Source organism: Pyxicephalus adspersus, chromosome 1 (assembly GCF_032062135.1).
Source record: "Pyxicephalus adspersus chromosome 1, UCB_Pads_2.0, whole genome shotgun sequence".
Classification (NCBI taxonomy): domain Eukaryota; kingdom Metazoa; phylum Chordata; class Amphibia; order Anura; family Pyxicephalidae; genus Pyxicephalus; species Pyxicephalus adspersus.
In genome coordinates this window covers 85,862,460-85,885,790 of record NC_092858.1, presented here as the reverse complement: position 1 = coordinate 85,885,790, position 23,331 = coordinate 85,862,460, and the positions used below count along the sequence as shown (strand labels likewise).

Sequence of the window (23,331 nt, the reverse complement as noted above, 5' to 3'; positions counted from 1 at the left end):
GGGCGATAAAAATCTGACGTGTGTACGTAGCTTAAGTCGGGTTTAACGCCCAGGTGGTTAATAAATCAATGCACTATTCAAGTCTGTATCTAATATAACATGTGGTGGTATTGTTTTCAGAATGGAATTTATTAAGTGTGTGACCTTGCAGCTTTTTAAAAGATATTTTTCCCACACATTTTGTGTATTTTGTGTGTTTTACATGCTTGCAGTGCATTCTGCTTCTTTTGAGCATTGGCTGTAAATGCCAATGTTTATAAAAAGGATAATGGATACTTCATTATCAAAAAAGCGCTCTATTATTAAATGTATGTTTCTCTATTGTACATAGGCTTTGTATTTAAGCTGGGTTGTGGAAGCAAGGAGGAATATTTTGGCTATTCTGGAAGACATGCCTTCACTACGGCCTCCACTTGACCACCTTTGTGAGTTGCTGCCCCGTCTTCAGGCTCGGTACTATTCAATTGCTTCTTCTTCCAAGGTAAGTTCTAACAAAGCCTATTTACATTTACAGTAGTGTTTTTCCTAGTATCAAACAATCATGTTTTATTTATATTTTGCCTTTTTTGGAGTTTCTTTTTCTTTTGTAATTTTTTAATTAACTTGCAACTTGTACTTTAGACTTGCTTGAAGACTTTTTTTTGAAGGAGAGTCCGTTCAATAACATAGTCCTCTAATTTCTGCCCTTTTACAGTCTATGTGTCTAATCACTTTGTGCTGGTCAATCATCTCAACTCCACTCTTGTAAAACATTCCTTAATGTGGTTCACACATACACTCACTGGCCACTTTGTACATTCCTAAAACTGGGTTGGAGCCTCTTCCGCCTCAGAACTGCCAACATTTGTTGCTATATTGGACTGATTTTGGTGACTGTGGAGGCATTTTTGAATACAGTGAACTAATTGTTATATTCAAGAAACCAGCATGAGTTGACCTGGGCATTGTGCCAATTTTGGTGAGCTATTGCTAATTGTAATCATAGGTGCCTAGTCTTAGCTGACATGAATAGATGAACAGGTGTACCGAACAGTCAAAGTGTTAACATTCATAAAACAGGACAATCAGAAAGGCATGACATTTTTCATGACTTACTTTTAGTATTAGCATATATTTATGGCATACTATTCCCCCTGCTTATTAATTCTTGTTGTCCTATGTCTCAGGTCCACGCCAATTCTATACATATCTGTGCAGTACTTGTGGAGTATGAAACAAAGACTGGCCGAACAAACAAAGGAGTTGCCACCAACTGGCTGAAAAATAAGCAACCAAGTGACAACGGCCACAAATCAACAGTACCCATGTATGTCCGCAAGTCACAATTTAGACTGCCTTTTAAACCCAGTACACCCGTCATAATGATTGGGCCTGGCACTGGCATTGCTCCATTTGTGGGATTCATCCAGGAAAGAGAATGGTTAAAGCAGCAAGGTAAGTTGACTGAAAGATACAGCAGTAATAAAAAGTTGTAATATATACCTTTCTTTTTTTCATGGTAACTTTTTTTTTTTTTAATAGGTTTTTTTTCTACTCATTGTTCCCTTGTGATCTGTTAAATTATTGGCTTCTATGTTGTGGACAATAGCGGGTCGGTTTGTGTAGCTTAGCAAAAGACAACACATTGAGGCTTATACCACTCAAAAATTATGTCTATTATCAACCATCCCCCAATAGAACAGTGTGTATCACTGGCAGATCAATGGATAAATTTTTGTCTAGGGTTTACCATGTTTTCTGCTTTACCTACTGACAAAAATGTATAGTATTGTGTCTAGGTTAACAATATTCCTTTCATTACTAATTTTAATGTAGTATGCATACTTCCTAGAAATATTGGTAGAAAGAATATTTTTGTACATACAGGGAGATCAGGGATGGGTCACTGTTCAGTATTAGTGTACGGTGGGGCCTGTAGAAGAACTTTGCTTTTTAGTTACAGCAACTCTGTCATCAGACATAACATGAGTGTGATTAGTATGTCACATAAATACCATTCGATGGCTCACTTGTCAAAGACTACCACAAACTTCACCATATTAAAAAAAAAAAAAAAGTTCCCTGTAAGATTCCTGCCCTGATTGTAATTGTCGTTGTCTTGCTATACTTCAGTGTTGATGAACATTAGTAAAATTATGGGAATTGTGTTGGCTAGGCATTCATCCAATGTGTAGCACCGACTATAGACCTTACTGACAATGTTTTATTTTTCAGGAAAGGAGGTTGGAGAGACCGTTCTATACTATGGCTGCCGACGTGAACAGGAAGACTATTTATACAAAGAAGAACTTTCCAAATTTCACAAAGATGGTGTTCTTACTCAGCTGAATGTTGCTTTCTCACGAGATCAGAACGATAAGGTATGGAAACGAGGATTAGGAAAACTTCTGTAATGGGCAAAGTGTATTTATGTACAATGGCTGATTAAAGTAGTTTTGGGTGCTAATGGAATGCAAAAAGTTGGTGCTGGTAGGTTGCATCTTGTTTGTTTCAAATCCTAACTATTCATTCTCATTCTGCTGTTCATAATTATTTTGAAAAGCGTCACATGGCCTGGTAATGGTTCAGTAAATTGAATTTAACATGTGTACGCTGTCACAATAACCTTTTTGGCCAGCTTTATATCTTTATAGTTTATTATGACACCATAACAAGAAAAAATGTGATAATTACAAGATAGTAGAATCAGTGTCCATGTCATATTTCCTGTTTTGTGTGACAGCTCATCATATTTGTACATATTTTTCTGCTTCCATTTATCAGGACTAGATTGTTGTATGAGAGTACAACCATGTGTTTTCTATTGATTATTTCTTTAGTTTTTTATTTGTGCTACATTTGGGTCTAAAGGGTTGATGTGTAGGTTGTGTTCAGTAAAGCATTAATTCTTGATTCCATACAGGTCTACGTCCAGCACCTTCTTAAGAGAAACAAAGAAAATGTGTGGAAGCTGATACATGAGGAAAATGCTCATATCTATATATGCGGGTAAGTGGACCCAGCTGAAGTCCTGGAAATGTCAGAATTTGTTTAGACTTTAAACTGTTGCATTGATATTGATAAGATTTAATAGGGAAATGAGTGCTGCAGGGCTTCCAGGAAGAGAATGTGATTCATGAGCAATTTAACACTGACACCAGCAGGTTATTTATGAGCAACTGTAACCAGATTAGCCCTATTCAATGTGAATCTTATCAAGCAAGTAACTAATCAATACTTTTGCATTTAGTTAAACAGCATTTTGTTTTTTTAAATAAATTCTTACAGCTGTTAATTGGAGCAGTCAGCACAACAATGTTTCAGGTATTGTCTCATAGCACAGACTGCTCAAATAAAAAGCATTGTTTCTGTGTTGTCTATATAATGCAGCCCCCATTATTAATGTCAGAACACAATGCTTTATTTGACATTTCCTATACTACCAGTACTTTCCATTGAAAAAAAATGGTGTCCCTAAACATCTGTAAATGTTCTCTTCCTACAGTGATGCTCGTAATATGGCTCGTGATGTACAGAACACTTTCTATGACATTGTAGAAGAATTTGGCAAGATGGATCATACTCAGGCAGTGGACTACATTAAAAAACTAATGACCAAGGGCCGCTACTCTCAAGATGTCTGGAGTTAATTCAGGCAAAATCTGTTGTGTGTAGAGGTGGCATTTAGCTGCTGTCGGGATCCAACATGAGCCAGTTAATAAACAGTCTCACAGATAACGCTCGTCTTTAGCACCAGTTCTGAAGAGCCGCAGCTGCCTTGTTTAGTACTGTTCTAAATGTGCTACATTCATTCTATGTTTTGAACTTTACCTGTCAACACAGCAGCTTCTGTGTTTGCAAACTTTTAATGGTCGTTGATGCAAAAGGACTTTTATTCTAGAATTGTCTTTCAAGGGATCTGCTTTTATTCTGTCCAGAACATAAAAGCTTTTTTCTTTTGGGGTAATGCAATATCAGTTCATGTAGAGAAGAACCATGTATAGCAGAAAAAGAATCATGAAACCCTTCATCCTGTTTAGTACAGTTACGCAAATTACACAATTGGTATTTTGCTTTAACAGATCATGTTGGATAAACGTGGTTCTGTGTGAATCAGAATGCTTAGATTTTCAGTGATAGTTTAGCTATATTGTAATGATAATGGGGGCAGTTTGTCCAGGCATACAGTACAGCAGAGCCTGCTTGCTGGTTTACTTAATGTATTGGATTACTGTGGATCATAGGTTAGGGACAGTATGTGTGGATTGTTTTATCTCCCTTCCTTTCATATCTTCTCAATATAGTTGTGTCCATGAAACTGTGTTTTTGCTTGTGCCTTGTTTGTAGAATTTAGGTTTTGTTTGCCTTTTATTTCCTGTCTTTGTTGTTTTCTCTGCCTGGCTTATGTTATATTTTTTGTACTTGCAAAACGTGACCTGTTAATTCAGATATAATTCTAGTTTTGTGCATCAAAGCTTATGACTGAAAGGAAGACGTGGATATAGGTTCCAGTAATTGTAAAATGCCACTGCCTGTTTGGGAAAACAAGCAAAACTACAAACGTCTTCACTGAATATATTCTAAATCCCCTCCAGTGACCTGTTTAGATATTGTATACTAGTAGAGTTCTGCAAACAGAACTACTTATTTACATATGAAAGCCACAAATGGAAAAGTTTTCTGTGTCATCTGCTTTGTGTCCGCACTTCTCACTGTCCTGTACATCCACCTAATTGCTGTCTCTTCTATGTTGAAACTAACAATTCCACGTGTTTAAATGTGCTTCGTACCCAGATACCCAGAACCCTATTTATTCCTTCATGCAGCATAGAAAAGTAAATGAAATGACCTGCTTTTGCACCAGATAAATTTTTTTTTTTTTTTTTTTGTGTCCAGCATGTGATTGATGGTATTCTTATAGACTGGTAAATGTTTTAGATTTCCCAGCTTTTACATAAGAAAATGTACTGATAAGCATGGAGTACAGAATGTATTAAGATCAATACTATGTACCGTATGTAAGTAGAACACAGTAGATGGCAGTTCCGGTGGCCCAGTGGAGCTGATATATTAAAACTGGACTAAATATGAAGCCGTTGCCCATAACGGTGTGATCTTAGTTCCTTCATACAAGGAAACACTGATTACTATGGACAGTGGCTACTCATTTACTTCAGTTTCCTCTGCACTGTCAGCAGGTACTGTAAGTTCTTCTTTAACCACTGATCACAAGCCAAGATCTATTGTTCAGAGCTGCTGTTCATTCTGGGCCGACGACCTTGGTTGACAGCAAAGTAAATTTGTCACATTTGCTTGTTGGTTCAGGGTTACAATATTTTTTTCTCTCTCTTTCATATGGTCTGTAATTTTCCATACTAATGTTTTTAACATTTTCCAGCTCTGCATTTTACATTTTACTCCAAAGTAAATCCATTTTTAATGCTTGTAGTCAGATTGGAATTTTATGAAAATATTGTTACAGATTATGATGATTGTAAATAATTTTAAATACACATTAACCTTTGAAATAAAGTATAAATTTTCCATTTCTTTGGAGTCTTGTCTATGTTATTCAAGGTGCCCAGATAATCTTTAATAAACAACCATGCAGTGCAATAAAGCATGATGTGTTGTGTTCAGGCAGAATATTATTGGGTGTCCAGAAACACTTCCTCCTTTCTTTGTAATGAGCTTGGTGCGGAATGCATTGTACCCACAACACGAGCATGTGATCCTGACCTAAGTCAGTTATGAGCCTCTCCACTGTATGAAGATGTTGGGGGTAAGGACAATATAAATATTAAAGGTAAATTTGGTGACAATTCTTGTTTGGCTTGTTATATTAAAATTCTGCCTTGTGTCACAGTAAACCCCCTTCCTTCCTGTATTGCAATCCCGTAATGCGACTGAAATACAGGAATAGAAGGAATTATTATCTTGCTGTTGCTCATTTGATGCAAGTCCTTGTTTTATGTGTCCCTCCCCCTTTCCCCACAATAACTTGCACTTACAATTTGTACCAAGTGCACCACTTACACATAGTTTGAAAGGGAGGAATGTTTTACTGGATGGATGGACAATATGGGGACATTTAGAGGATCCTAATTTTGGCCTATTAATGGTACGACACAGAAAAGATTATCTGTATTTCCCATCCCCTGGTCATATACTAAAGTTCTTTGAGTTATGGGGTGCTGTTTTTTATCACTTGCAATCCTTTTTTTTGGTTGGGCTTGTATGTAGACCAAATGCTTACAATTATTATGGTTTATGCAAAGACTTCTTGTTTGGTTCTGGTTTCTGGTCAATGTATATTGAGTAACCTTATGGGTGTCTTTAACCTCTTACTATTACAGTCTCTAACCTGACTTGGTTCTTCCAGTGCATGCCAGACTGATGACAGTGATGGGGCCCCTATAGTCTCACATCGTGCTGCAAACCTAATGTATGTACGCTTTGCTTTAGTACTTTCAAGTGGCTTGCTTTGAAGGGGTGATTACAGCACACCCATGGCCTCTTGCTGAGACATTTTTGCCATTTTGTACACTGTGGTATTTTTGGTGGTTGTTGCGCGCACCCATAGTTCTTTGTGTGCTCTAAGTAATGTATACATTCTGTACTGTTGTTGCTTTGTATTCTATGTGGACTTGTATCATGCCTATGCTATACAATACATCATATCTTATTTACTTTTTTTTTTTTGTTTTCCTTGGTATAAACTGTTGTCCTGTCAAACAAAAGATAGTCCTAAACATCCATGGATATCATTATTTTATGGCAGCCTTTCTGTGTCTCTTAGAAATGCTAGAATCCCTTCTGCTGTAACATGTTGATTTAAGCTGTGAAATGGTTAGTTTCAATGGTTAATAACACAGATAATCTTGTATATGGTGTTTGCTTTGGAATTTGTGTTTTCTATATGTATGATTAACACCTGCATATTTGTTATAGTGTTGTATATATGGATATAGTGTCACACGATCCTGTAGAATGAGGCTGCAGCATCAGCTCCTCAGCAGTCAAGGTTTTTTTGGATGCAACACACACAATGGTGTCTACCTTTTTTCTCCAGAGTCACATCTCTCTTTGGTGTCACCTTTCTCTCTCTGGTGTCTTTCCTCCCACACCCTGACTCTCTGTTCTCACCACTCTTATCCTTATTCTGGTGTCACCTCCTATTTTCTTTCTTGTGTGTAGAGGAAAAAGGTGTATCATTCAGTGAATTCAGTTCTCATCCAGCTCCCAGGAGCTTTCCTGAGCATATCCTAGGAAGCACAGGGACAACCAGTAGTTCTGGAAAGCGTTACCTAAGGAGCAGCTCTTCCATAGGGGTCTTCATGCAGCCCCAGTCTGAGGCATGATCTGCCATCTTCCCTACCCAGCAAGAACATGATGGCAATTACACTGCACATTATTTTCCTTTGTAACCTGTTTTTGCTCCCCTGTAGCAGAAATCTTGCCCTGGCAATGCAGAATGCATGTTTTCCAGTGGGATAATGAAAATGAGGTTAGAAAATGAAGCTAAAACTAAGATTTAATATTTAGAATAAGGAAAAGACCAGCAAATCAGTTACTGAAATATTTTATTGCACATTTGGTTTGTGCAAAGAAAGGAGTGTATAGCAAAGGAAATATCAATTCCACAAGGATAACAGATGAATGACAAATCAGTGATCAAGACAGACCACCCAATGTTCTTAATTTGACTTCATAGTGTTATGAGCCCTATAATCTGGACAGGTTTTACATATAAATACAATACTTTCAGTTCTACAAATACTTTCTGTGACACTGGGTTTGTTTCCCATCCATGTAGTTAGAGGGCCATATACACACACATATATGTGTTCTGAACAAAAACTGGATATGACAATGCCTAGCCAAAATATTTGTATCTTATTAGGGAGATTTCTGTCTGCCTCTGGAATAGGACATGAAAGTAAAAATTCAGCCTGTGGAATATGGATTTGAAATCATCATCTGTCCTAATAATTCTCAGCCCGTCAAGAAAAGTGGTGAATCATTAGTTTTGGCTAGGGATAAACCTTAATTATGTGCACTACACAAAAATGTTTGGAGCTCCATTAAGATAAAAGAAAAAAAGAAATATTAGTATGCAGCTGAACTTGCACTAGGAGTGTTTAAAGCAACAGTCACTGAAAACATTCACAAGAGATCCATCCTGCAAAGAAAGTCATTATTACCAAACCCTCCTAGTACCTGCACGTCCAGCTCTCTTGCAAGAGGTAAGAAGCTGAAGAATCTTCTCTTCCAGCGTGTCAGATAGTTCCCTGTGCTTTTAGCTCACTGCCTGCTCATAGGCCTCTGTAAGCAGTGAGGGACATGGCATCTGGACCACAAAGAATTGTCAAGTGCATATGCCTATGTTTTTATGTATACACAAATTTACTGTTTGTTCCATGTATAAAATCACAGCTTATCACTTACTGTGGTGTTTACTATATTTATAAAAGTGGCAACCAGTCTGATTTGCTATTATGAAAATGGTGATAATAAAGAATGAACTGGGGATCAGGGTCTTTGTAGAAGCAGTAAGTACACTCTATCACTATATAAAAATCTATGACGGCAATAGACTTACATTTGCATGCAGTTCTAACGACCCCTAGCGGCTACCTACTGCTTCTACAGAAAAAGTGATCAGGAAGTTTAAGTGAAAGAATTTTCTAAATTCTAAATTCACACTTACTGTATTCTCCTATTCTAGAAGCCTATAAGCCAGGGAACAAAACCTGTTCCCATATTTATAAATATGGTGTCAAAAAAATTGGGAAACAGGTTTTCAAAAAAGGAAAACAAATTCTATAGCAAAGGACCAAACACTGCTAAGTTTTGGCAGTGCAGACAGGGTGATATTTAATTAAATATTCATGTTGTAGTGATGCTTGCATTATGTAACATGCATTTCAGTCCATTTTAAAGGGCACCCTAATGTATAAAGGCTGGCCACAAAGAATGGCAATTCCAGGAACATGTGACGTACAGTTTGGAGCAGGGTAAGGTACTTTGGCAGCCCAGTCATTTTCAGTGGGTACTAAATTCTTGTCTTTGCAGGCTGAGCATCTTCTTAGTGAAACAGTGGCTTGGAGTCGCACCAAAAGTTGGAGTGTCAGGTTTAAAAAAATTCAGCCTCATTCATCCTATGGATTTCCCATAATTGCAGGACAACAAGATATTAACGCTGATAGCCGATTCACTTGTTCTTCTGTTCATCAGTTTCATTCTGAAATTTCTGGTGAACAACTCGCAAAGTGGTGAAGAAGTTTCCCAAGAAATGTACTAGAAAAGGGAGACCACACATTATTACCTACAAATAACAAAACAAATATTATAAATCTGAAATGTTGATTATTATTCAAAAATATCACAATATAAGACAAATGCAGTCTGTGAACTGTACTCATGTCTTCATTGGACACAATAGAGGTGATTTACAAAAGAAGCAGCTTGTTTATCTTGCAAAATGTATCTTTTCTAAGGATTACTAAATAATGTTTAGACTACTACTGTTCTTTTACTTTTAATACACAAATGTGAAAAAGGGAATAAAAAATACAGGATTTTTTTTCTCACAGATCACAAAACTTCACCCTGTTTAGGGTCTGTGTTGGATTTGGCACTCTTCAATTCTATGAGAAATCAAAATCTACTTTAGACAGGTCAAGTGCAGGTCAGATGCATCTTTCAAAAAATTTTGGAATGCTCTTTGAAGCGTCCTAAACTGATGTCATTAAAAGATCAAAGCCCATCAACTCAGACCCTACTAAGCTTCTCTAAGGGATCATTCACAAATGTCCTTCCATGTATTCTAAAGTGAACCTGTGACTAGTTGTTTTGAATTGCATGAAACAATTGCAGTTATACATTGTTTAATGTGTCCTGTAATTTCAAATAAATTGGAGGGATGACAAGAAGATTGACACTCCCAGAAGTGCCGCTGTGAGTACTCCAATAACATAACTCTTTCCTTAGAAATGAATGTTTCATCTAAACTTAATTCATATTACAGAAGTCCTAATGCTACCAATACTTACTTCTAGGCATGCAGTCAAAATGTGATATTATATAATTACACTAACGTAATTTTATGTTTGGAAATACTGTATATGTGTAAACCCCTAGTCTATTATATAAGTAGCACAGTCTACAAAATAAAAACGTCACCCTGGCTACAAAATATCACAAAAAAACACTGAACTAATTTAGTTACAAAAGGCTGAAAACTAAGTTCATGTCTTGTTTTTCCAGTCTGTAGAAATTATATTGAAACCTACCTCCAAAATAGAATGGTGCTTTATGAGCAGATGATAATGACATACTTTAGAAACACTGATTCATAGACAATCGACATGGCTTATGATGATAAGGTAACATATAGCCAGAAGGTTGAATCACTGCGATTCCCATCCTACTAATCTAGCTCATATTGCTGCACAGCACTAGGTGTGAACTTATTTTTATTACCAGACCGGCATAACTGTGTAGAAATGGGCGCGCACACACACACACACACACACACAATACAATGTGCATTACCTGCCATTCTTTGCACTCTGGATGCCTGGCTAGTTGGAAGAGTGTGATGGCATTATAGAGCTGCCAGAACTAAAACACAAAGAAAAACACTTTTATAAGAGCCCAGACTAAATACACATATGGTTTGCACTGATGTGCTTATTATGGTGTTATTAATTAGAACCGACAATTACACAACTTATTACTACACATACCTGACCAAAGAAGAGAAATGGCAGAAGGAAAGTCAATCCTCTCCACATCCAGGACTGGAATCCCTCTAGAAGGGATAGAAAATACATTAGTACAATAATGCAGACACACAAAGTCACAAAACGCTATTATGTCACATGGCAGAAATATTCAATCCTCACACTTTCTTTCAAAAAACTGTAGTCTTTTTTCCATGTAGCAATGTATATGGTGAGGGAAAAAATGCTGTATCAAAGTGGCCATCTTGGTAAAAGCAGAGCTCTGCTTCCTTATTAGAGAACCTCCAGCATTTCTGAGACTAGTGGGAGGAGGCAGCAACACCTTAGTTCTTACACTAGAAATATAAAACTATAAGGCCACAGAACAGGAATGCCTAGGTACCTTCACAGACCAAGAAGTGTACTGAAATTTTCAGGACAATTTTAATACAAAGGGTGAATTCTTTATTTAGGGACAGTTTTGGCAAAGTTACAATTTCTAGATGTTCTCAAACAACAAAACCTTTACCTTTGAGTCCAGTTTAATATAGATCTACAGTATATAGTTAAAGTGTCTTCCACATACCCACAGTAAGGTCCATGTTATGCCTCTCCCCAAGAGCTCGTAGTCTGTACAAACAGCCACTTTGGTAATAGTATTGCAAAAACTGAACAAAGCCTGCAGGAGCAAAACAGTTTATAAGCTCGGAGATAAATGTTGACACACACACACACACACACACACACACACACAATATCACACCTACTTTGGTACATAGAAAATGAAAGGAATTGGTTTCTGAATATCTGGTACATTAATCCATCCGGCCTGAAAAACAAAAACAATTTTTTGACCTGACAAAATCTAATGGATAATAATTTTGAATCTAATTAAACTTGTATTCGACAGTAATGATTATTGAAAGTCACTGTCATCCTATTAGAATCGTTGAAATCCAGGACTTTAAACAAATTCCAAGGTCACCATTTAAAGCAGAACTTGGGCAGAAAACAAACAATTGCTATATACCCTTAACAGGTCAAAATAACATATTATGTGAATCATTAAGGAAATGCAATCACCTTCTGGTGTCTGCAATGGTAATGCCCCAGGACCCCACACTTTTCCCTGCCCAAAGGTTTGGACAATAAAGTTCAGACATTTTTCTTCACTGGGGCTGATTCATAGCAATACTTATCCCACCAGGATTTGAGATCTTTATTATTGGATGACAAATATTAGCCGAAAATAATCTTAGGTTGCCACTTGGGTAGGAACCAGTATGTAGCCTGTGATCTCATAATATTCAATCTGGATCTTGGTCTGGGTAAGTAAGTATTAGAGCCATGTACAGAGATTTTAGAAGGAGGCAAACAATGGCAGCTGAGGTATTTCTACCATTAATATAAACAAGTAGGAATAGCGTCATTTTAAAAGATGAAGAAGTCCATGTACATTTATGATGTATGTAGCAGTTACCAGCCTTTCTCAAAAGCCTGTCCCAAGCCAGAATAACACCCTAGACCTGCCTCAGAAGCAGACATGGGGAACAAATATAGAGGATACATATATAACATGTAAAAACTTACCAGGTTAACATGACGCCCGAGAGGAAGGTGGATATATAATGATTTAGGACCCACCAGCCTTTAATTCTGGGAAAACAAAGTATAAATGTATTAACATAATAGTTTCACACAACTCATGAAACATTGACTATGGCATCCCTCTAGTAGGATGGGGAAGGCCTATAGTGTGGAAACCCCACGTTAGATTTTTTTTACCAATTGGTGACAATATGCTAATTTAGAAAGCAGTGGTATGGCAGTACAGTACAGCAAAATTATAAAGCACAGCAATATGCTTTACAAATGTGTTCTGCAAGTCCAGAAGCCAGCAGAGAGCAACAGAACTGAATGACGGTTCTGTTCACAACTTAACCTGCAATATATTGTCACACAGCAAACCCCTCAAATAACAGGAAATGTGTAGTACACAACAATGGTGACACTGAATCAATTACATAAAGAAATCGTCAGCACTTGTGGTTCCAAAAAAAAAAAAAAAGTGTACTTCCATGTAGGCTGGCTGACACAGTGGGCCTGATTTATGAAAGCTCTCCTAGGTTGGAGAGGATACACTTTCATCAGTGAAGCTAGGTGATCCAGCAAAACTGGAATGGATAACGTAAAGATAATTTGCCTTTTGCTAGCAAATGTTTTTAATCCTAGACCAGATTCATTCCAGGTTTGATGGATCACCCAGCTTCACTGATGAAAGAGTATTCTCTCCAGCCTCGGAAAGCTTTAATAAATCAGGTCCAGTGTATCAAGGGCCCCATTTGACAAGGTTACAGGCAGAACAATCTGCTGGGGTTAGGTGGTCACAGCCCCTTCTGTATTCCATTGTGTAGCTTCAACAACTACACTTCTGGCTGTGATTTTTATTAATGGTGTGATATGTGCTTTCCATTATAAATTTGATCTCAAGTCATTTCCCCCCCCCCCACTTAAAACGGAACTCAGCCTTTACAGCTTAAGATGATGCCATTTACTGCAAGTGATCAGCTATGACAATAGACATTTTAGGGTTTGAAAGTTCAGTTGGGAGTTGACACAAGTTCACAGGCAGCTGTAACAGTTATAAGCAGATTATTCTTTTAAACATAACTGTGTTTGGGAAATCAGTGATTTTTGTGCCTCCTCAATGTAAGCTCAGAATATAGGAAAACAATGACAGTATTCACTAACCTGGAACCATTATTGATTAAAATGCTTTCACGGATTGTAAGTGTGCAGTAATACCAAACCAATAAAAAGTTAAACACAGCATCGCCCACCCTGTAAGACAAAACAAACATATGCATATGAAAGATATTCAATCAATTCAAAGTAACCTTAAAATATCACATATACAGCCATCTCCCTTTTAAAAGCAAATCTTGATGGTGTCTCTATAATAATGGTGAAATAATCTATTGTGAACATTTACATGTGATAATATTCCTGCTCAATTTATTTTATCATGTTTAACAATAGAGTTTAAAGGATTAAAGAGAACAGAGGGTGTTTTTGTGAATATTTTTCTTCTAAACTCTGTTTACTATTATTTGGGGTTGGCACTATAAAAACAAACATTAAATGAAGTAACCCCTACAACTCCAATACCATTTACTGAAATGTTTAACAATGTATATATAGTAAGCTTACCTGGAGTTCAGAATAAAGCGACATAAAAAGGACAAGACCATTAGGATCATGGTTAGGTACAGTTTGAATTTTTCATACTCATCTTTGTAAGCAAACCTGGTAAAATAAATACATGTAATGCGACTATGATCATTGATAAAAAGGAAAAGCGCTTAAAGTGCACATGATAATAGATATATTTTTCATGTCAAATACATGTATGCAAGTAATGTGCAACCCTAACAATATGTATGTATTATATATCACAGATATCACAGTACTCCTCCTGACAATGTCTTCATTTGATATTCTCTTCAGTATCAAAAAAGCCATCTGTGTTCAGGCATTAACTAATGTCAGTATTTACTTCCTGTATTAAGCACATGGATCAGGGATGACAAACTATCTTTGTATTTATAAAGCACTTTACTGTGTATATAATGTCTGACACAGATCAATACTATGATGCTGCCTCTCACCTTGTGACTTACCATAGTTTTGATACCCAGTCTTAACAGTGAGGGAGAGGAGACTTAGGCTATGAATACACATGAAAGGAATCTCACCCAATATAAACAGTCAGGATCATCTCGAGTAAGAACCTGACGGATCTGTGAACAACCGACAGGGAACGACTGCTGTACAACTCAATGGGGAGCGGCACAGTGGGGTACCACACATTCTCCACAGAACAGAATAGTGCTGTGTGTACAGTGCTCCTTTGTCACTAGAATTGCTCATGAAAGATTATTTCCAGAACCAAACATTGCAGGTGTGTATGTAGCCTTAAGGTGGACTAAAGACTTAAACTAAAGTTCCACTTTAAAAATCTACCATCAGGTAGAGCTTTATTGCAGAAAGGAACAGGTGATGTGCCTTTTGCAATAAGTATTTTTACCTTACTGAGTGCTCACCTCCATTGTCAAAATCACTGAGCGGTGCATTAAAAAGTTACCAGAAATCCACAAAATGTTTTTCTATACTTACTTAGACTGCTTGCTTAAGAGAGTCACATTGACATTCCCCAATACCAGGCTCAGGTATAATCTGAAATAGACATCATATGGAAAAGATATTTTTGCTTTTACACTCATTTAATAATTATTTTTATGTTCACTTTTTTAATATTTTCCTTACACTCCAGAAAAAGTTTTCTGGAATATATCTCTTACCCATTTTTCTTTGGAAGAAAAGACTCCATCTCAAAGAATGTTTTCTCTCTCAACTTAATGTTTTCTTGTATGTCTTTAATTTGTTCTTCCTCATTTTCTTGGCTGCTTTTAATCCTGTATACAAGCAAGGACAACAGAATATCGGGCATATTTTATAGAGAAAAAAAAAGAACAATGTCCATCCTAATTGTACAAAACCATTTTGGATTAATAGTCATACAAATTATCTTGAAGGCATAAAAGTTTTCCAAATCTAAAAGAGAAAAACACATGCATAGCCTCAGTTGTGCACCATAGATAGTTGTTAAAGCTACTTAAAGTTCCGTCCTAGTGCAGGTTGATTGGTCACATAAAACAAGAAAGGTTATTTTTGTTTAGGCCCAAATACAAACTCCATGGCAGTGGTACCCAAACTTCTGGACATCACGGACCACTAAATTTAGGGACTCAGGACCGTGCATGTGCAGGAAGCCGTGTGTCAGTCAAAGGGGAAGAAACTTGACGTCACAATGCCAGAACCCACCTACTCTCCTATCGCAGCTCTAAACCTGCGATGGGAAAGTAGGTCTGGCTGGTGCATCCCCCCTTTCTCCTGACCCCGCTGAGGGGTGCACCAGCCAGAGCTGCGGACCACCAAAATTTTACCGCAGACCACAGGTTGGGGACCGCTGCTCTATGGGGTGTATTAATAAATTATTTATGTTTGGCTAAAAGTTCACAGACAGCCATTCAAATCCCTCTGGCTGTTCTCATTTCAATGCAAAATAAAATAATGATTTTGTCATCTAGTGGCCAATTGTAAATAGTGCACAGTAGGCGACAATAGGAAAATTAGGGCAAAATTTAGATCGTCTCTAAATGTCTTTATCGGTCCACTAAATCTTGTGTACAGATGTTAGATGATTGTTACTTGATACAATTTCCATTGTCCTCAATTCACCATATTAATTGTTTGGTCACTGGAAACAATTAAAAAATATTTGTTTCCACCCACAGAAGTTAACATTTGTATGTAGCTTTAATCACAACAGGCTGGCTGTAATGATTTAAAAGTGTAAACAATGTAGCACAAAAGTTACAGGCTATATGGCTGTAAAATCACATTGAAGATAGGATTGCACTTTTTTTTTTTTTTTTTAAATCAAACCGTATTGGCTTCAGAGTGCTCTTCACAGTATGATAGGGATCCCAAGGTATGCTCTTTGTATGTGAGGCAATCAAACTAAGTGTTCTTCATGTAAGGAAGTGGTCAGCAGAACTCCACTAGTTGCAGGAACCCTGAGGGTCCAAGTACCCTCCTAATCATGGTGGGTCAACCTGGTCTGACCAGGTGCTAGGACAGCAGGGAGCCCATGGTGCCCGTGTCTCAGGACCAAGAGACCATATTCACTAGGTTTTGAGACCATGTTAGCTAGCTGTTTAGCATTTTTTTTTTACCAGCCACATGCTTGTCATGGTTTGCACCTATGCATTTGGTCTCAACCTGCCAAGCCCCTCAGCTTTCCAACTTGATCTTTACTATGGGTTTGTAAGTAACAGAAAGGTTTAGGAAGGGTAGTCTAGGGCCAAGCCTAAAATCTAAAGAAAATGTTGCAATCCCCATACAGCAGCAGCGGCCTATAATATGAAGTATTGTCACTTAATTTACTCTGAAAAAAACTGCAACTACCAAAAAAAATAGCTTAATTTATCATTTTTTCTTTGTCATGCATTTATGCTTGATCTTCAAAGTTTCATTTATAAAGAAAAAAATGTAAACCAATGCTACTATTGTACATCTGGAGCAGGCAGGGTTTTGAATGTCAGAGTATACTCTAAGGGGATATATATGCAAGATCAGCTTAGCAATTACAGTGTCATTGTCTGGATTGAACAATGATTGCAGCTGCCATTTAATTCCCATTTGACAAACGCATCACATACTTCTTTAATTCTACGGATAGGTCTTTTAGCTTCTTCTTCTGCCTAGTAATGGAACTAGAACACCGTGTCTGCAGCTTTGTTAATTCCTCCAACTTCAGCTTGTATGAACGATGGGTCTCCTGGCAGATAAATCAAAAGGACACGTTTAACAAAGGCCCCAGAGTAGGCTAAATGTAAGGCTGAGTTGGCATGAAAAGTATCAGCATCTAGGAAACTCAGTTACTATTTCAATCAATTATTCTCAGAAGTCTGATGTGTGGGTAACATGAGACTACCAAATTATAAAATCTAGGCAGGCAAGTTATAAATAATCACAGTAGTCACTCATGTATTGCTTCAATATCCCCTATGTGCCTGCCACCCAATCAGATCATAACAATAAATCTGCTAACATTCCTATGACAGCCAAAATAATCATCACAGGGAAGTGGTTGGAAAATTAATAATTGTTGCAGCATTCATAAAATATCAGTGTATTCTATAAACTAAATACTGCCTGTTATTGTAAAAAATGTCAGATTAGTGAGGTTTTTACTGCTTTTTACTCACTACCAGGCAGGACGTAAGGCATAATGTGTATCAGGGGCACAGACTGAAATACAATGCATTTTGTTTGTGGTGGTTTTGGACAGCTCACCTTCTGTCTAGTGAAACTGTTTTCAGTAGGACGGGAAATGAGAAATTCTCTTGCAAATCTCAAGATTGCAAGAAAAAGCAACAAGGTTCTAATTCTTCTACATTCTATCCAAACTCAAGAAAAATAATGTTTGGTCTGTACCAAAGTCAATCTGTTTCTTTTGGTGAGAAGCAGTCAGCCAAATATCATTATGAGACAGTGATAAATTGTTGGGAAAAGGTGATTCGGTGCATCTGGCCAGTACTTATGATGCTGCAGTTCCATCCTGGAGATTCCCTACAACTGTAGCTGAGTATCACCCTTATTCATCATAGACCCAGGTTAGGTTTACCAAGTTAACTTTATCACTGGTACTACTGCAATGCTTCATTAATATCACTCTCAGCTTACATACTTTACTTGTTGCCTCCACTCTTCTCCACTCCACTCAGATGTTTTTCCAGCTGTTACATGGCTTAGCCAAAGAAAATAGAGCTATGTTCACTTATATAGAAAAACACACAATGGCTATGTAACAAAGCGGGCCCTGGCTACATCTGTTGGTCCCAGTATATAGCAGCAGATTATTGTCTTTTATTTTCTTGTCTTGTTTAAACAACTGCTGCATTATGGACGTCTTGTGAGCAAGTAAACAGACAAAGACTTCCATAGTTATACCATTTCAATGAACTATTCAAAGCAGAAGTCCAGGCAGACAACTAAACTCACAGTTTAAAACAATATATAGGATGATTTTTTACAATGCAGCACACATAAATGGTTGAACCTTCTTTTTTCTGAATGATGCAGAATAGAGGTTTACAGGGGCCCGATATAATGACAGATTCGGGATTTAACGCTGAACTTTAGGCTTCTATAACAGACAATAAATCTGATCAAAAAATGATTTACCGATAATGGATATGTGGTAAGTAGTGTATGTACCTGAATATGACCTGAAAATCTCCTCTTGGCAGTCCCAGCAGGGGTGGCATGTGAAAGGAAGAATCAGAACAAGAAGCCAATTCATGTGCTTACAAAAAGCATGCTCATAGAAAAGAATGCAGAGTGAGCTCATCATTGCACTGCTTCTCCATTTACAGTCACAGCCTGGGGTAGGTCTATGACAGCTGGGGATCAAAGGAAGTAGGCGGAATGATGCTGGACATCAGACTGAGGACATTAAGTGGCAACAAAGTAGTTGAAGCAGAGACATCTCTGGATTTATGGTGAATATGGAGTTGTGCTCAGATCATAAAAGAGCTGCACTATTTTATGTTTACCCTACCACTGTACAGTAATCTGAAATGGGGTGTGATGGACCACTGGTCCATGAGCAGGGTGCATTGGAAGGCCATTTAGAATGAATGCACTACAATGCACCAATACAAATTATTTACATTACTATGTAGTGCAGAACTGTGGAAAGTAAAGCATGTAGTAATGTTATGCACAAATGTGAACCCAGCCTGTAATAAACAGGAGTCCTTTCATTCCATACTGCTGGCCCTCTGAAGGTTGCTCCACTCATCCTACACTGCTCACTTTAACAACTTGAAGAACTGAAACTCAATGGGCTGTATTTAAAAATAAATCAGGGAACCTGAAATTTCCCAGTGGGAACCAACTACTGCTATTGAAACACATGGACCTGGAAGCTTCCCACGAAGGAATGTCTGATTCCCTGTTTAATAAATAGAGCCCTAGGAGTACTGTCAGCTTGATATCAGTCAGCATGTGAGTGCTCAGCATGATTGTCAGGGAACTGAAGCCACCATTGATTAGGTATAAATCCAGTGCAATGCTGGATCACAGAGGAACTATTGAGGACTTCTTGTAGAATCCTGGTTAAGAAACAATTCTTTTAGGATTCATAATAGGTTCAAGGGTAATCATCTGCAGGCATATTTTTTATACAGTGCTGTGTAATATTGGTGCGTTATAAATAAAAAGTTATTTATAATATTTCATTTTAGTCCAAAAAAAATACATTTTAATACTATAAAAAATAAAGCGTAAAAGTGGACCTAATACTTTTAGGTTTATGAGTGTTCCTCTGTGAAACATAGCAACAAGTTATCAAAAGCAATTTAGTTGTCACTATAAATAAATAAAAAAGCTCTGCACATGATCTTGCAAAGTGACCCTTGAAGAGATTACATTAAAATGGCATCCTAATACTGGTGCTGTGCTATATAAAGGTGAGGTGTAAGATGAGCCCTATCAGAAGAACAAGACACTTCTGACAACCAATAGCTGTAGGAAAACTCAGTGCCAATCCTGACCAACTCTGGCCCCAGTGCCCTTTGTGAAGACATTACTCTATGAAGTCCTTGCACAACTGCATGACGAGGAATATTGAGGACAAAGTGCAGACCTCTCAGTGCCTGGTTGTGTCACCAAGAGCTCTCTGTCTTCCCCACAAGGCTTTTTTTTTAAGATCACATATGAGTTAGCAATTTATTGACAGGGAAGAAGTTAAGGCTTGCAATTCTGTTGAAGATGATAATAACTAGACAACAGATAATCTTCTCACAAAAGTGCAAAGTTTAAACAGGTAACAGTGTTGCCAGTGTGTTTAGTTCACACAAGATAACATTACACGTGGGCTGAATAAGGGTTTACCTTCATTCCACCAATCATTTTCCCTAGAAAAAGCAGCACTTATTCCATCAAATGGTGTTATATATTTATTGTTATTGGATTTAGTACTTGATTGCCTAAATGGATTATAAATTAGTATAATTTAGCTAGTTGTTGTGCAGCAGGTGCTTTGTGTCAGTAATAAAACTTCCAAACTGGGTTCAGTGGGAGATGTACAAAACATAAAGTATGAATTCTGCCATTTTTATCAAATCTCCATGTAGATTCATTTCCAGGTCAGTTTTGATCCTGTGGATAAGAGCAGGTGCTCTTTTAAAGTGTTAATTCATTAAAAATTTGATAGTTCTTACCAGGGTTCACATGCAAGCTTCTGGGGACTTTTTAAAACTGCATTTCCAGGGAAATGGATACACAATTGTGCAAACATCTCTGTCATTCTTTCAGATGGGATTTTATTTTACCAGGGACAGAGAATAATTATTCCCAAAATCAGACTTAAGTTAAAGGAGAATTGTTGCAATGTTTTTACCTTTAGAGTAGTCCGACCATACTCGCATGTTAAACCTCATCTTGACTATATAACAATTTAAGCATGGAAAAGAAGGAGTTAGCCCAGTCTATATATCTCTACAATCAGCAACCCATGGCGACCCTCTCTGCTGTTTAATATGCTACAGTAGGCAAGGTCTGGTATGGTACAGAAAACAGGGGAAATGTTCCCATTGCATTAGCCATTGAGGCAGTGGGAAGGGGATGCAGGGGTAGAGTTTGGAGGGCTCAATCAGTAATAGTATGGGCATCCATGATCAATGTAACATATCAATCAAATATCAGGAATACCCTAGCTGAAAACATGTAGTGCACCTCCATCTATAAACTTTGCCATGTTATGTCATTCAAAAAGACGTTTTTAATCCTAAAAAATGCAGGTTTTATTAAAATAATAATAGTAAACCTGCCATACAGAACCTTGTTCATTCATTTCTTGTTACAGGGTGACATAGGTTCCCAATTGTGTACTGTTTTGTCACATGCACCCCTGGAGGAGACCACAACCTCTAACCTGACAAACATGGAGAGGGCTGAAAGAGGTAGAAGATCAGAACAGAAATGGAAAAATGTTTATAGATTATGCGGAGAAGTGGAAATTATTTATAAATGAATGTCCATTCAGCTAGGTTTAAATGGATGAACATAAAGAACTAAACCAACAGTCAGAGGTAAAATTCTGCACCTGCCATGTTCCTGGCACAGCACAATTTAGTGATTTCATAACACCTATGTTATTTCATTGTGCTACAGATGGCAAAATGAAGACTTTTTCATGATCCTCTGTGGCCGACTGTGTCTCAGTGCTGCAACCAAGTCTCCAACAGCCGCGATATCAGTAATCGTATCTTCCATCTCAGGTACAACAAGAAATCTGTGACTTCTGTACAATAAGGCCAATTTAGTGTCAGGGTGTAAATCGGGACCCCCGGGTATTTACCCCTTAGAGGTATTTACATAAAACACCTGACCCCACTTCCCCTCAATGTACAACCCAGTCATTTTATCCTCCATAAACACAATTCCTCTACTCGAGTCTATTTATAAAGCGGTGAATAGGGCATTGACTGAAACATTCCCTGGTGAAGAATCTTCCAGCTCCTTATATTTCAATGGCAGTACCTGATTCTTAATATTTCAGTGAACGCCAGATTCACCGACTTGTCCCTTGCACTTGGGCACTGGTTCTTAAATAACCAACATCTGCAGCTGGTGGCAGTGGCAGTACTGGACGACTCACCTACCACCCCCATTCATTCTCTATGGGGCTGCCGCAGGTAGACGCTGCAGAGGTTCCCTGGCACGAGGAAGTGGTAACTGCACCACAACCATACCACCAGTCTGACCATAGCCAATATATTTTTCCTGACATATTCAACATATAAAAATAAATAGTCCTCATTGCAGCCCATTAAAGCCTGCACACTTTCTACACTGCCTGCCATACGGAACATTGTATTTATAACCCCTCCATAACAATAAGCCTGCTCACACTCATCAGCACACTGTGTACCCCTGCACTGCCACAGTTGCCATGACGACTTCCTCCTCTGACCCTCTCTCCATAAAGCATCGTAGGCTGTGGCGACTCCACCAATCACTAAAGAGCGGGGCGGGGCCAATGTCACACGGCCCTGTGTACACAGCTCGCAGAGCGTGTGGTGCATTGTTCGCTCACCTGCATCTCATTGTAATGCTGCTGCAGCTCTTCCCATTCCCGCACACAATCACGGAGCCCCGCAGAAGCCATGTTGCCCCGATCGGGGACAGCTCACTTGTGTTCAACCCAGCGCATCACTTCCTGATTACTCCTTTGCACCAATTGTGACCGGCTGACACGCCCCCTCCTTGGCAACAAATCGGAGCACTCAACAAGGAGGCTTCTGCGGTCACGTGCTTTGGGGAAGTTGAAGGGTCTTCCCGCCTAGTGGTGTGCTCAGTGTTGTGAGGAGAGGAGGGGGAGCACTGTACATAATGTACGCAGACAATGTGTCATCACACACTGTATGCTATGCCCAGCGTCTGTATCATCATTTATTGCCCATTTCATGGCTTTATACTTTCCGGAATATACAAATACATGAGCTGGAGCTACAAAAACATGCACTTAGGTTAATTGGCTTCCCCAAAATTGTCCTTAGACTGTAATAAAGACATATGACTATGGTAGGGACATTAGATTGTGAGCTCTTTTGAGGGACAGCTAGTTATATGACTATGGACTTTGTACAGCGCTGCATAATATGTTGGCGCTATATTAATACTATATAATAATAAAAGGCTTCTGCTTGTCTATTTGCTTGTCATATTTTGATCAGCGTATTTTCTTTCAGATCCCCATCTAGTTCCCCTGGCTATGGAACCTCTGGCTGCAGCTTTTCGGACAAACCCAGACATAAAAGGAGTTCAGACTCGATATAGAACATGAAAACATGTTATTTGCCGATGATTTGTTATTGTCCTTATCATTTTTATCATTATTCTTACACATGAAAATGCATACAGAACGATGCTCCATTGGTACATGGTCCCGCCCGGACTGCGACAGGCACTTTTCTGCTTGTTTGGTGGG

At 38.1% G+C, this 23,331-nt stretch overlaps 2 protein-coding genes across 3 annotated transcripts in view; one reads left to right on the top strand and one right to left on the bottom strand.

Moving 5' to 3' along the window:
- POR (cytochrome p450 oxidoreductase) overlaps positions 1–5,528 on the top strand; it is a 17,005-nt gene extending 11,477 nt beyond the window's left edge. Inside the window, exons 11-15 of the mRNA XM_072416851.1 lie at positions 332–481; positions 1,167–1,434; positions 2,215–2,360; positions 2,903–2,988; positions 3,485–5,528. Of these exons, the coding sequence (XP_072272952.1) occupies positions 332–481; positions 1,167–1,434; positions 2,215–2,360; positions 2,903–2,988; positions 3,485–3,629 (795 nt within the window). The 3' untranslated portion in view covers positions 3,630–5,528. The remainder of the gene's footprint in view (positions 1–331; positions 482–1,166; positions 1,435–2,214; positions 2,361–2,902; positions 2,989–3,484) is intronic.
- Positions 5,529–7,545: 2,017 nt separating this feature from the next.
- Positions 7,546–22,596, bottom strand: TMEM120A (transmembrane protein 120A). 2 transcript variants are annotated; one of them, XM_072416838.1, is made up of 12 exons: positions 22,438–22,596; positions 16,991–17,109; positions 15,068–15,181; positions 14,883–14,942; positions 13,917–14,012; positions 13,458–13,547; positions 12,297–12,362; positions 11,474–11,535; positions 11,293–11,385; positions 10,731–10,795; positions 10,537–10,605; positions 7,546–9,307 (listed from the first exon to the last, which is right to left on the bottom strand). In XM_072416838.1, the coding sequence occupies exons 1-12, from the start codon at positions 22,507–22,509 to the stop codon at positions 9,194–9,196; spliced, it is 1,020 nt and encodes a 339-aa protein (XP_072272939.1). In that variant the 5' UTR covers positions 22,510–22,596; the 3' UTR covers positions 7,546–9,193. The 2 variants fall into 2 exon arrangements, with proteins under 2 accessions (XP_072272939.1, XP_072272945.1); XM_072416844.1 differs by lacking the exon at positions 16,991–17,109 and having other exon boundaries at positions 22,438–22,579.
- Positions 22,597–23,331: the final 735 nt, after the last annotated feature.